Raw genomic sequence first — 15241 nt, 5'->3', positions numbered from 1 at the left:
ACAAAACAGGTAAACTGTGGTTCTGCTACGAAAAGTGGCTATTAAAATAGCATCCTTGGGTTCAGTGGTTTATTGCCTCTCAATAATTCCAGATGAAATTAGTGCAGTTTAATAGATTGAGGTTTCTTTTTCCTTGTCTTCGAGCCTCATAACTCAGTTTGGGATATGAAACTCAGACTGAATTCCTTCCTGCTTTCATACCATTCTTTGTAACCCAGACCCACATGAGGTGTATTACAGATGTTACTAACAGCAGGAACCATGCACATCACTGAATTCAAATCTTCAGGATAACAGTTAATTAATGGTAGAATGGAGTTATGTAGGATGGGCACGTAAAAATCTTGAAAAGAAGGCCTATGAATAAAGGTCAATCAGAGAGCTTCCCTGTCTTAGTGTTCCCTAACATAGCTTCTTCTAAAGAGCTAGCTATTTCTCTTCCCCCCTGGAATGTTCTTCACAAGCTCCATGTTTAAGAAAGGAAATTGTTATCATTACTTCCACTATAGTACATATTCTTATACATAAACACGTACATTCCCCAGTTACTGCCCTGGAATGCATGAGTGGGGCTCTGACTGCAGTCTGTGGAAACTGATCCTGAGCACCACGGGGAAGATTGATCTATGACCAGAAAACACATTGCAGTTGGTTGATATTAGGTACCTTATTTCTTTGTTGATTGCATCTAGTTGCTCCTGAAGCATCATGGCCAGAGTCTGGGCATCTGAATGCCCACTTGGTGACAGAAGATCCATGGAGCTAAAAATAGTTTCTCTATCATCGTCATCAATATCAGACATTTCGGTGTCACTTTCAAATGGGTGGCTGCTCAAGACTCCAATCTGCTGAGTTCTGTTCCACTCATGATCCCCAAGAGATTTCACCTAAGCAAGAATTTACAAAATGCATATCGTGCTGTCTGAGAAACTATTTCAAAATTATCTTGCTGGAAAATGGAAAAGATGAAGCGTTAACATTTTAAAATACTGGCTCTGTGATTATTAATCCCTTTCTTATTTGTAACAACATTAAGAATGATAGATTTATTTGATAGGAATAAAGATGCTGTAAAGTTCTTTCCTATGGTTTCTACTGCAGTTCAGCATTAACTAAGGAAGAGATTTTCAAAGGTGTCCAGTTAGGTTTCCAACTCCCACTGAACTTGAATATCTCCCTCTGTGCTATTAGTGTTGGCTGCTATACAGCAGTGGATGTACTTGTAGATTGGTATGGAAAAATCCCATTGTTTGCTGAGAAAACTACACAATTTGTAACCCCATCGAGTATCTTCTACAAAACACTGAGGTACACTGTCATATCCCAGTATGGGGATTTAATTGTTAACATGAGCTATTAATACCACGTGTAATGAAAAGAAGATATCCTATAAGCTGTCTGCAAACTAGTTAGTTAAAGCACTTTTGGGGTGCAGTATGTATGCCAGTGTTTAATGCTGTCATTGTTTAGGAACACATTGTAATACTGCATGCAAAAAAGCTTGCAGTGTTGCACAAGTGAAAACAATTAAATGGCTAACCTTTGGTTCATCTCTCCGGACCTCCATACGACCTCTTCTGGGTCGCCTTATCACTTTAGTTGATCTGTAGTCGGATTGGCTATCAACCAAGGAACCCACAGAATACCTCAGTTCTGCTGATGTGTCAAGGTGAGATCTGAAAAAGGATTGAGGCACAGACAGTAGGTAAATTCAAATAACAGGAATGATAATACAGTGCCTTTCATTCTAGGGTCTCAGAGCTTTACTGACATTAATTCATTAAGCCTTGCAAGAGAAATTACATTGGGGATACAATTTAGTGAACATTTTCTAAACATATTGTGGAGTAATAAAGGAAATGAATCTTGACCCTTTTTATATTAAAAAATTAAATAACAAACCACAACAGGCCAGATCCACAGCTGGTGTGAATTGGCAGAGCTCCAATGAAGTCCATCAGCAGAGTCGGGTCAACATTAAGCATTTTTGCATATCCCACCCTAAACGCTTTTGTAGTATTACTTTTCTATGTAAGCAATTGTTGCCGTAACAATGTTATATGATCATGAATGAAAAGGAAGATGAATCAATCTGCTTATTAAGACATGCTCTACATTATGATAATGTTAGTCAACTTCCCAATGATTTATGGTTATGATTGGAATGCTACATATCTGGTACTATGTTAATAGATTAAACTAATACAACTGATACAGTCTAAGAACCTTGGCTTCCACTAGTGCGTTTGGGGCATGACTCTGGCTTTTAAACCATTGGCTGCATTGCAGGGCTGGAGATGAGGATGGGCTAAGCTCCAGGATGACAGTGGAAGAATTGTGACTGACAGTCAGAATTCTTCCTAGTTTTTCTCGGGGTGCGTGCATGCTAAAATGGGAACACTGCCACTCATTGAAGCAATGCAGCATTCCCTTCCTGCCGCACATCAGTTTTGCTGGCTGGTGGGTGAGTGAGTGACTGGCGGGGGGAGGACAAAGACTATGTTCCCCATCCTTGATTCCTTTCAGGAGGTTAGTGCCCGTGACGGAACTAACCTAGGGCAGTGCTTGTATCTCCCAGACCCATCACAGTTGCTGCTCCTGGTGGGAAATAAGGGGAGTGAAGGCTCCATGTACTCTCTGAGTATTCTTGAACAGTCATGAAGATTTGGCCACATTTTGACCTTAGCAAAAGGATGCACTTGGCATGATAACATTAGAGAAATGAAATGTAATGTTACAAATATTGTAGTGATGATACTTCATCAGTATCAAAGTACAACACATTATTATTACTTGTTTGGTTGTTTATGGTAGCTCCTAAAGTTGTGCTAGTAGCCTTCCAGGCAGACAAGAAGAAATGGTCTGTGCTCTCTGGAACTGGCAGTCTGAAGACTGACACACAGACAAGACACACAGTAGTTAGGGGGAAAGGGTAGATCATCTTTGTGTTTGTTTTAGCATGTGGTAAATATATTGTTGCATCTGTCATCTCTCATTGTACTAACTTGAATGGAAAAAAGAGAATGGTTAAGAAAAGTAAGTTGTTACTCCTACACAGAAGGATTTTTAAAAAAATAATATATCTGTTATAAATAACAACAGTGAAAGGAGAATGTTATCTGATTAGTTGCATTTCTGTAGTAGTCAAGAAAGTTATTCTATCTAGAATGCACATGAAAAATATGCCTCCATATTTAAGTTTTAATTCCTTTCAAACTGGAAAAAAAAAAGCTTACAATCAGCTTCTGACCATCTTGCTTAAAAGGTTCACAGCAAGGTTAATAATCAGTTTTCAAGAAACAAAATAGGATTTTTATCCCTAAAAATATTCGCTTCAGCTCAGTGGAAGAATGTTGCCCAAGAAAATAATGGCTTTCATCTTTAGAGATGAAAGCTGTCTAAGTAAAGGTATAACTGATTTCCAAAATGAAGGCAATCATTTAGAAAATCACATTTATGCTAAAATATGTAATACTATCAGAAGAATATTAATGCAATCCCCCTTCCCCATTCCATCTATGTATTCTATAAATAGATTTCAACAGATGTTCATTTTCAACACAGGATCACTTATTTTGAACTAAAATAAATTGTTGCCTAGAAGAATGAGGCATTAGCCTAAATTTTAGCAACACCACATTAGTAGGAAAGTGAGAACAATTGGTATTGTTAAAATGTAGCCACCTGATGGCTATTCAGTGACATAAGACCTTTAACTGCATCTCCAGTGTGCATGGAGTGCAGAATCAGAGTCTGGGTGATCTCAGTTGGAATTCCTAGTAGGTAATTGCCCTCACCACAAAAAACACAACTGCAGTTATTAGCAGTTTCTCCAGAGAGATAAGAGACAGGACTGACATGGACACAGGACTGTCCTCTTACATTTAGAGACAGGTCCTTCTCTAGCAGGAAAAAGGCACATTGGCTGTGTGATGTGCGGAAGCTTGTTTGCTACAAGGCTAAGATTGCGCGAGGTATTACTACTCTGTTGGAAGGAAGAAACTGTTCCTCAAGATTTTAAAGATGCTTGTTTCATCCAACTCTACAAAAACAAAGGAGACAGAAGTGACTGTAAAAGCCACAGAGCTAAATCTCTTCTTAACATTGTGAGAAAAATCTTAAGCTGTATTCTTTTACCTAGACTTCAAACTTTAGCTGAGAAAAATCTATCCTGAGAGCCAATGTGGCCTCTGCTCGCGAAGGTCCAGCATAGACATGGTCTTCTATGGAAGACAACTACAGGAAAAGTGCAGAGAGAAGCGTATTCCACTGTACACAACTTTTATAGATTTAACAAAAGCCTTTGACACAGTTAGTTGGTCTGAAGAAGCTTGGTCCTCCACATATATTGCTAAACCTTGTGAAATCCTTACACGATGGCATGAAGGCAACTATAATGTATGAAAACCAAGAGCTGGACTTATTTAACATCAACAATGGAGTGAAGCAGGGTTGCGTACTGGCTCCTACATTGTTTAATATTTACTTCTCATGCCAGCTTCAACATGCATCCTGTGATGTTCCACAGGGTGTCTGTCTTAGCATGAGACATGATGGAGGTTTGTTTAGCACTGCAAGGTTCAGAGCCAAGGCAAAGGTGAAGGAGACCTGTTGTTTGTAGATGATGCAGCCCTTGTGGCTCAGTGTTGATGCCCTACAACATTTTATTACCAAGTTCTCTGATTCATGCAAAATCTTTGGGCTAGCAATAAGCTTGAAGAAGACTGTTATCATGCACCAAGGCTCTTCAAAACCAGTTCCAGATATCATCTTAGATGGTATTTGTTTGGATGGCATTGACCAATTTTGCTACCTTAGCTCTACTGTTACCAGCAATGTAGATCTTCTTGCTGAGCTCACTAGTAGAATTGGCAAATCAGCCAGGAACTTTGCAAGACAGAGCCTGGAACAATAACAAATTGTCAACTAAAGTGAAAATCCATATTTATGAGAGATGTGTTTTATCCACTCTTCTATATGGCTCAGAAACATGGATGACTTATGCCACGCATACCAAAAGATTAAACAGCTTTTATACCAGATGCTTGTGTAAAATTCTTCGAATAAGATGGCAAGACAAGGTAACAAATGTGGAAGTGTTAAATCGTGCTGATATGTCATTCATGGGAACATTGATTAGTAAGAAAAGACTCAGGTGGCTTGGACATGTCAAGTGAATGCCAGATTACAGGCTCCTGAAGAGTGTGTTGTACTCAGAAGCTCACGAAGGATCTAGAGAGAGGCAGAGCACTGCGTAGATTTTGGGATGCTTGTAAAGATGACTTACGTATCCTTTGGAATCTCTCTGAATGATTGGGAAAGGAGTGCAGAATGCCGCTCTGGTTGGCAGAGACTGCTTGTAGATGGAGTGAAGTGTTGCAAGGCAGACTGGATCAAGATTTGTGATGACCGGCATCTGAGGAGGAAAGAATCTGCTGCTTGGATTCAGAGCACTGCTAATGTGTGAGTGTGCCCTACCTGTGGACAGGACTGTTACTCGTGCATCGAACTCAGCAGCTATCAAGGAACTCATCGGCACATACACCATGTTCTGTAAAGAGTGATAGTGCCATTTATTACATGTACTGTGCCAATTCTGTGAACAACAAATCAAGGTTTTATTGTCCAAAGTTGCCAATATGGTACCTTTAACCAACAATAAATACTATACAGCAAAACAAAAAGGAAGACAGATACCATATACTCTGAAGTATGAGATCAGAGACATAAACAATTCCAGAGACATATGTTAGAAAATATGTCTTAGGGTTTAGTTCCTAGGTACAGCGTATGTCAGATCCCTATAGTCATAAATGCCAAGTCTCTTATTTTTTTCCTTCATAAATCATAATTGTGAAGGGTGGGCAAGTAGATTTTGTGCTTGAGCTGGTAAATATTAGTGACAACCTGGAAAAGCTATGTTATAACCTGTGTGGATATTCTTATAATAAAAAATCCTTGTTATTTTGATTTTAGCTTTAAATGAGCTAACTTTAACTTCTTAGTGTGTTAAGCCAGAAATGGTTATTCTAAACATAATGCAAGGAAAATTTGAAAATTAAATCAATGATGTGATTTGCATTCCATTTCCCAAACATATTTATGTTTAAAATTAAATTTGAATTGAGCATACAACTTTGAAGTAAAAGTACTGATTACAAACTATGAGAATGACTTATTAATTCTTCCAGAGTACAAACTACAAATAGTAATTGTTAATTTCAAAAGCTTCATATTCCTAATGTAAATTGAAAAATTCAAGATAATACACTGCAAACATACTGTGGGCTGTTTTGCACACACCCATCAGGGTATTCAGGGTGAATTTTTGTGTAGTCTCTTTTTGGAGGATCTTGAAAATCCTTATGGTTTGATGGAAAACTTGCGCCTGGAAGACACGTGCACAATTAGGACCCTCTAAATTAAGCCTGAGTGCATGACTTACAGTAGTGGGATGTGACTGCATCCGTTCGGTGTATGTGTCTGAAAAATGTGAAACCCGTTCTGAATTAGGTCAGGGAGTATACACAATGCCTGCCAGCTCTGCAGTGGGATGGCAGACAGCGGGAGGCAGCCCAGATTCCAGTCTCCAGCCAGTAGACATTCATCTACTGCCCAGCCTCATAATGCCACATAAGCCCATGCTGTATCCTCCTTGTTGAAAGACCAGACTCTTATAATGGAGAGGTAGTTTTGGGATGAGTTCTCCTCCCTCCATTCCTGAGAGGTGGAGGAATTCAAGTACAAGTGGCATCGGGATGAATTCCTCAGCATCAGGAATTCACTGTATTACTCACACTCAGTGAAGAATTCCAGCAGCAGCAGCTTTGTAAGTGTGGGAATAGGGATCGGGATGTAAACAATTTTAGAGTGCTCAGCTGAATTCCCAGGGCACAGCTGTAAGGCAGCTCATGGAGCTCAAACAGCACCTAGGCACAGGTTATGAGGATGTGTTCAGAGAAGAAAGCGAGGCAGTGAATGACAAGAAAATAAGACTGCTATTCCTCCATGATGGTGAGAGGTGGCAGGTAAGCAGCTACACCCGGGGAAGTAACCATTGTGCCAGGTGCTGAGATCTGTCCAGCAGTTCTCTCCATTTAAGCAGATATGTGGTCTTCACTCTAGAAAAAGCATCAGTGTCACAATGAAGTGCTTCATACAGCTTGACACAGAGCTTATGTTGCAATTAAACACTGTTGCTCTGTTCTACACTGCTTGTGTAGCAGTTTCCCCGTCTCTGAAATGGGGGTTATACTTACCAGTTTCATAGGGGTGTTTCTAGGCTGAATTATGGTTTAATGTCTATAAAGCACTCCGAGATCCTCATGAGAAAGGCGCTATATAAAACGTGTGCGTGTCTGTGTGTGTGTCCATATAACTCAAGTTTCAAAAGAACAAAGTGAGAAACCATTATAACAGTTAACAAGCTTGAGTCCAGTACATTAATTTATATTTCTCAAACAAACACATCATAAATAATATAAAATAAAAGGTATAAGAAAATTTAAAAAAAGAGTTTTAAACAAGCATTGAGCAATCTCTCTCAGAAACATGAGGGTGTATAGTAGCTTATTCAGGCAAGTATAACAGCATTCAAGGAAAAAGAACTTGATTCAGATTAGAGTTTTCTCAGTTTAGTTTTGTACCATGTGTTTTGGTTGACAAATCCTAAACTTTAACATATTAAGCTTGCTAGTCATGAAATGAAGGCAGGAAAAACAGAGGTGAGAATTTTATTTTAAAGGACATCGTTGGACAGAAAGGAAAATTGTTCTATTATTCTATAACCATTGCAACAGCTTTCCCAAATAATTTATCTTCAGCTATCAGTAGCAGACAAGATTTGTATTCAAAAAGCTCAAGTCTCATTATTAGTTAGTTCCTGATTCTTCAACAAACTTTGGCAGACAGATCATTGTGCCTGTGAGGAACCTTGCTGAACTTTTCCTGCACAATAAGCTGACGGATCGGAGCCTTACTCTATGCACTAAGCAAAACCTTGTTAACTCTCACTTAAGGGAAAAATAACAGTTAGATATAATTGTTGGAGTATGACTCTAAATTTGTTAATCAATTCTAGTGTGAAACTTGGAAACTGGAATTCTATTTTTAGGCTTTCCTGGAAATTATTAAAGTATTTTAGTATAATTTTAGAAGTATAACATAGTTTAAAACAGATTACTTGATTCTGACCTTAGAAATATGGTAATACATACTCACTTATGTAAGTCCCCAGCTATACTATGAAAAACAATCAAAAGGGACAATAGTAACCATTGAATAGCTAACTTTTAAAAACAATGTTTTTAATGTCTATTGAAAACACAACCTTGTTATAAAGTCTTGAACAATCTTTACATGTTATCTTGAAGTTCAATTATCTTATGATCTTTTTTAAGTTACCTTGACAATGTAGGTTCAATCAGAGAGCCAGCCCTCATTTTCAACTGGTCAAGTTCAGATCTCAGTTTGTCAATTTCTTCTGACAATCTTTCCTGAAAAAAGGAGAAATGTTTTTGAGAGGAGATGTACTGACTATAAAACTGTAAAAAAATTAGTTACTGACTTCTAAAATAGGAAGTAAATTCAGGCATAGTCTCCTTTTGATGAACCCATGTAAATGCCATTACTGTTAATAATGTATGTGCATTGAGAGAAGGCTGCTTACTACTCCTTTCTATTTCCTCATAAGCTGGAAGGGACTTTGTGAAGGGCTCATGTCTGAAAATTACATTTTTTTCATGCAAATTGTGTTAGAAAAGAAGAAGAAACTAAAAAACAAGTAGTTTAGGGCTGAAAAGGCAAAGTAAACACCATTTACCATGGGTGATGACATGAAAGAAGCACTAATAGCAAAATTAGGCTGATAAGAAAAAATGCTGAGGAATGAACTTCCCCAAAAAAATGTGGAATGGTGGCAGATGATGCTGCCATTGCTAGAAATGACTATTACCAACTTAGTAAGTGATGAATAACTTGAAAACCAGGTAAGACCATGATTCAGGAAAGTACTCAAACCCATCTTAAGTCCATCTCTCTTTAGCCCTTTAGTACTTAACTTTAAGCACGTAGTTAAGTCCCACTGACTTATGGCTCCAATTCAGCGAGTACATACCTAAGTACCTGCCTAGCTTTATGCTTCTTTAAAGATAGGCAGATGTTTAAGTGCCTTGCTGAATGGGGGTATTAAGGCTCAATCTTGTGAGCTGATGAGACCTCCTAGGAGATGCTCAGAAACCTCCGTTTCCAGCGATGCCAGCAGACATGAAGGATGCTAATCACCATTTTGCACCTCTCAAAACTGGGATATTAAGGGCCAATTTTTGAACACACCCTAGTTACAACAGTTGCTAGATAAAAGAGGTAGGTTTGTATAGTTTTGGTTTTTTTAACATAAAACAATTCAGCTTTCTTCTGTCATACTAATGGATTTCTAAAAATAATCAAAACAAAGCAAGGAATTGGAAAATTAATAAAAATTGTAAATATAAAAAAACAAAAACAAAAACAAAGCAAGGAAATATAATTAACACTGTCATTTTCAATGTTTCAAAATGTTTCCTGAAAGGAGAAGGAAAGGGACTTCTGCTACGAGACATCCAATAACTCTTTTAGTAGTATTTTTTAAATTGAAGAGAAATATAGAAGTGATTTGGTGATATAGATCACTTGCTAATTAATTCTTAATAACTGCATTTAATTAATGCCATGTCTATTAGACTAAATTTACTTGACCACTGTAAATGTATTAGCATTTCTTTTGCCAAAATTAAATAAATCATTCAAGGAATTTTATTTTGTAGTTTAGAAAGTAAGAAATAAAAATGTGATCATTTGTGAAGGGAACACTTCTATGGTAAATGCACTGAGCTTTCCTGTGGGGCTTACCCACTGAACTAAGAATCTCTCTTTTTTCCTCTTTTCTTCCCTATTCCTCCCACATTCCCTCAGAATAAATACATAAATAAATACATAATTTTTTTCAAATCTTCAAGCAGATTTGTAAAAAGTTAATTTCAGAATATATAACTGATTGTTCATATATATCAATAAGTAATATGAATATTCAGGCTAGAACCCAAACTGAAAAAGAATTACCCATATTCATCTCTAACATGACTTTATTAAGCCAATGCAGTTCAACTTGGGATAACATTAGCACAATTACAGCTTGCCTACACTGGCAAAAAAATGGGACCCATAAAATACACCATCAGTTCAGCTGCACCAGTGGTAGCAACACTAAGACCTTTCATGTGCCCCTGAGAGGACCTCTGACATTTTACTGTAATTTAACCCAGACTAAATTATAGTCCCAATTTCACCAAAATAGGTGCAATTTTACATTTGGGGTAATGGGAAGGAGAAGTTTGATTTATTTGAAAATCCAAGAAGTGATTCCTATACAGCTGCCACATTCCTAGCCCAAAATTAAGTGACAACAGCTATTTTAAATATTTTTGTAGTAGTGTATTACATATAGAGGTAATAATATCATTATTATTTACATTATGCTAGTACCTAGTGGCCCCATTTTGCAAGGAGCTGTACACATACGTAATAGACAGTTCTTTCTCCAAAGAGCTCACAGTCTGGACAGTACAAATAGTGGCTGAAAGCAAGGTTTATTATCTCAATTTTACACATGGGGAACTGAGGCACAGAAACATTAAGTACTTGCCCAAGGTCACACAGCAAATTTGTAGCAGTCAGGAATTGAATCACAATCTCTTGAGCTCTAGTTCAGTGCCTTAACCACAACACCTCCCTGCATCTACAAAATTACTTTATGGATGAGTAAAATAACAACAGATTTAAACAGATATTTTCTCTTGCCATTTTCCTCACTTCATGTTTGTTTTGAGTGTCATATGGTAATAGTTACTTTCCCCTTAGGAACAAGTGCAGCTGTATTTTTTTCCATTCTACACTATGTATTTTAATTTAATTGGACACACTGCAAAAATGCTTTATGTATAAATCTAAAGATGGATGTATTTTTGTGTTCTACTGCCTTTAAGGCAAGTATATCTTTAAAATAAAACTAAAAACTTGTGTTTGGAATAAACATTTATAATTAATTTGACTGATTCACTAAACCAATGTTTTGTGGTTAAATTGCCCTGAACTCAAAAAGGCACCTTTCAGCTATGGTTAGTATAATTTCACTGCACCTGTTAGAGTAAATGCATCAAATGAAATAATTATATTCTTAACTAAAGACGTATAACCATTTACATGAAAATCTCTGTTAAACCTGTCTTTTTAAGAACTACAATTTGTACGGTGAAATCCTGACCTCACTGAAGTCAATTCACTTCAGTGGGGCCAGGATTTCAACCATAAACTATATTTCTAGGAGCATTTTTATATAGCATCAATTTCTAGCTTAAGCATATTAATCTAGCTTAATATGGGTGGGTAAAGAACCATCTACTCCAGGATCCTTGGGAGTGTTTTACTGCTATTTGATCAATTTCCAGATGCCAGTTTGAGAAGTTAAGTACACTACAAACATATTTTCTCATATTCAAATAATATCGAATGATTTTTCTAAAGTAAAACAATGAGATTACAGATAAAATAGGAGAGTTATATAGTACCTTGTCATGTAAAGATTCTTCCAGGTTCTTCCTGAAACTTTCAGATTCCTGAATTAGAACGTTCTAGGAGAGAAAAAGACATTTGAAATGTAAATAAAACAGGAGGAAACATCCAGTACCAGAAGCTGCCATCTGATCAAGTTAACTAAATTAAGTGAACTGATCTACCTTGTTCTCCACAGAATTTTCAATATGAATCTGTTAATACTTTTGGAATGTGTAGAGGTCAGATCAAGAACCCTATAAACAATCCATATATTTTCTTTCAAGGACAGAAGACACTTTTCTAATATCTTAATCTGAGATTTTACACTTTCTTTTCCCCACAGGTTCTCTCTGTGATGGGCATATTCTCTACTTTCTACAGTATTCTGCCTCAGGAGCAGCAAACATCTGCAGGTGTACATGTTGCCTTGGAGAAATTTGGCTGGAGGTGTATTTGAATGAGGATTTCCAAGGAATAGATCATTTTCTTCAACTATTTAAGGAGACTTTAGTGAGTTTTCTCTTACACAAAGGAATCTGATGTTTAGAGTGAAATTCCTCATGGTGTCGAGGGCCAGAGCAACTTTGCACAATGTAAACCCCATTGTCATGTTATGGGATGGAAGCGATGGGGACCCAGAAACCAGCATGTCAATGATGCAGGGGGAACTTGGGACTTCAGGAAGAGTCCCTGAGCCAGTGGCTTTGTGTGAGTGAAATACATTTCAGTCTTTGTCTATGTATGAAGAAGAGTGGAATTGGGATGGCTAAAGTGGAATTACTCAAATTCAGAGGGCCAAACATGGATTTGCTCCCCAATAAGCCCAGGAAACATCTCAAGGATGCATTCAGAGCCAAGCAATAGATAAGACAGGAGCAAATGGAGAATGTTTCTGAATGTTTGTGTCACAAATCCTCAAGCTGAGTCTACAATATCATCACATTAATCATCTTCCAGCCTTCCCTCCTCAAGCAAGTGTTAAACACACCTAATTTTTATTTCTCTTTAAGATAAGGAAGGGCTTAGTGGAATCCACTGAAGAACAACTGGTTAGGGACTATTTAGAAAAGCTGGACGTGCACAAGTCCATAGGGCCGGATGCGTTGCATCCGAGAGTGCTAAAGGAGTTGGCGGCTGTGATTGCAGAGCCATTGGCCATTATCTTTGAAAACTCATGGCGATCGGGGGAAGTCCCAGATGACTGGAAAAAGGCTAATGTAGTGCCCATCTTTAAAAAAGGGAAGAAGGAGAATCCTGGGAACTACAGGCCAGTCAGCCTCACCTCAGTCCCCGGAAAAATCATGGAGCAGGTCCTCAAGGAATCAATCCTGAAGCACTTAGAGGAGAGGAAAGTGATCAGGAACAGTCAGCATGGATTCACCAAGGGAAGGTCATGCCTGACTAATCTAATCGCCTTCTATGATGAGATTACTGGTTCTGTGGATGAAGGGAAAGCAGTGGATGTATTGTTTCTTGACTTTAGCAAAGCTTTTGACACGGTCTCCCACAGTATTCTTGTCAGCAAGTTAAAAAAGTATGGGCTGGATGAATGCACTATAAGGTGGGTAGAAAGTTGGCTAGATTGTCGGGCTCAACGGGTAGTGATCAATGGCTCCATGTCTAGATGGCAGCCGGTATCAAGTGGAGTGCCCCAAGGGTCGATCCTGGGGCCGGTTTTGTTCAATATCTTCATAAATGATCTGGAGGATGGTGTGGATTGCACTCTCAGCAAATTTGCAGATGACACTAAACTAGGAGGAGTAGTAGGTACGGTGGCAGGTAGGAAGAGGGACCTAGACAAATTGGAGGATTGGGCCAAAAGAAATCTGATGAGGTTCAACAAGGACAAGTGCAGAGTACTGCACTTAGGATGGAAGAATCCAATGCACCGCTACAGACTAGGGACCGAATGGCTAGGCAGCAGTTCTGCGGAAAAGGACCTAGGGGTGACAGTGGACGAGAAGCTGGATATGAGTTAACAGTGTGCCCTTGTTGCCAAGAAGGCCAATGGCATTTTGGGATGTATAAGTAGGGGCATTGCCAGCAGATCGAGGGACGTGATCGTCCCCCTCGATTCGCCATTGGTGAGGCCTCATCTGGAGTACTGTGTCCAGTTTTGGGCCCCACACTACAAGAAGGATGTGGAAAAACTGGAGAGAGTCCAGCGAATGATACCAAAAATGATTAGGGGTCTGGAACACATGACTTATGAGGAGAGACTGAGGGAACTGGGATTGTTTAGTCTTCAGAAGAGAAGAATGAGGGGGGATTTGATAGCTGCTTTCAACTACCTGAGAGGTGGTTCCAAAGAGGATGGTTCTAGACTGGTAGAAGATGACAGGACAAGGAGTAATGGTCTCAAGTTGCAGTGGGAGAGGTTTAGGTTGGATATTAGGAAAAACTTTTTCACTAGGAGGGTGGTGAAACACTGGAATGCGTTACCTAGGGAGGTGGTAGAATCTCCTTCCTTAGAAGTTTTTAAGGTCAGGCTTGACAAAGCCCTGGCTGGGATGATTTAATTGGGGATTGGTCCTGCTTTGAGCAGGGGGTTGGACTAGATGACCTCCTGAGGTCCCTTCCAACCCTGATATTCTATGATTCTATGAACTGCCATAATTGATTCTTTCTCTGGTCACTGATTTACCTATACATCTCACTCCTACCCTGAACAAAACATTTATCTGGGAATAAATGAGCATATATCTGTTATGTAAACTTTTAACTGCACAGAAGAGGCAGGATGCAATTCAGGAATGAGAACAGATCTAGGGCTTGGGAACTCCTGAATTTTAACCCGGGTTCTGCCACTGCCTCATGTTGTGGCTGTGGGCAAGCTTGGGTGAGCCCTCCACCTCTGGTTCCCCATCAGTAAAAATTGAGATAATATCCACCTCACAATGGCATTTGGAGGGTTCTTTCACAGAAGTATGTACCTTGATTTGAACATGTAAAAGCTGTATAAGTTATATATTATCCACAGTATTATAAAAACTCTACCACGGTACAAATATCTAATATTTTGCTTGGTGCTAAAAATTTGATTAGATTTGTAGCTATTAGGTTCACATTTGCTTGTGCATCATAGAATCAGCATCACATTTATATCCAGATAAAATATACACCAGTAGTAACCTTATTCAGTTTAAGTTTATACTGCCCTTGACACTTTACCTTTTCCTCAAGTGCTGCCATTCTCTCTTTTAAGTGTAGCTGCAGGCGCTCATTGGATTCTGTCAAAAGCCTGTCTACGGTATCTGATAATCTTTTGTTGTGCTCCTCATTCATTTTCTCTCTTTGTCTTGCCTTCAGTACAGAACAAAGGGAACACAATGATAAGTTTCCAGGTTAATTAATGCCCTATTAAAATACGCAGATTTTATGGTGATTGAAGACATGGTCATTAAAATATCCAGCAACAGAAGAAATTATACTTTAAGTTCATCTATTGATCAAGACACATTAACTCCGGATCAAGGTTTATTAGAAACTTCTGTATCAGCAGACCGTTTATAGCCAACTAAAACGAAATTTAAACCAGTTGACTAAGTTGATGAAAAAATACAGCACAGATTCTGCTCTCAGACTCACAAAAGCATTATTCTTCAATTAATGAAGTTGTAGGCATGTAACTGAGGGCAGAATTTGGCCCTAT

At 38.4% G+C, this 15241-nt stretch overlaps 1 protein-coding gene across 3 annotated transcripts in view; it reads right to left on the bottom strand.

Moving 5' to 3' along the window:
• Positions 1-15241, bottom strand: part of PPFIA2 (PPFI scaffold protein A2) — a 578892-nt gene that overhangs the window by 88872 nt on the left and 474779 nt on the right. For all 3 annotated transcript variants that reach the window (XM_077807711.1, XM_077807712.1, XM_077807713.1), the window contains 5 exons: positions 14761-14892; positions 11604-11666; positions 8404-8495; positions 1541-1676; positions 667-887 (listed from right to left, as the gene is read on the bottom strand). In XM_077807711.1, the coding sequence (XP_077663837.1) occupies positions 667-887; positions 1541-1676; positions 8404-8495; positions 11604-11666; positions 14761-14892 (644 nt within the window). The remainder of the gene's footprint in view (positions 1-666; positions 888-1540; positions 1677-8403; positions 8496-11603; positions 11667-14760; positions 14893-15241) is intronic.

This window comes from Eretmochelys imbricata, chromosome 1 (genome assembly GCF_965152235.1).
Source record: "Eretmochelys imbricata isolate rEreImb1 chromosome 1, rEreImb1.hap1, whole genome shotgun sequence".
NCBI lineage: Eukaryota > Metazoa > Chordata > Testudines > Cheloniidae > Eretmochelys > Eretmochelys imbricata.
This window is presented reverse-complemented; position numbering and strand designations above follow the sequence as displayed.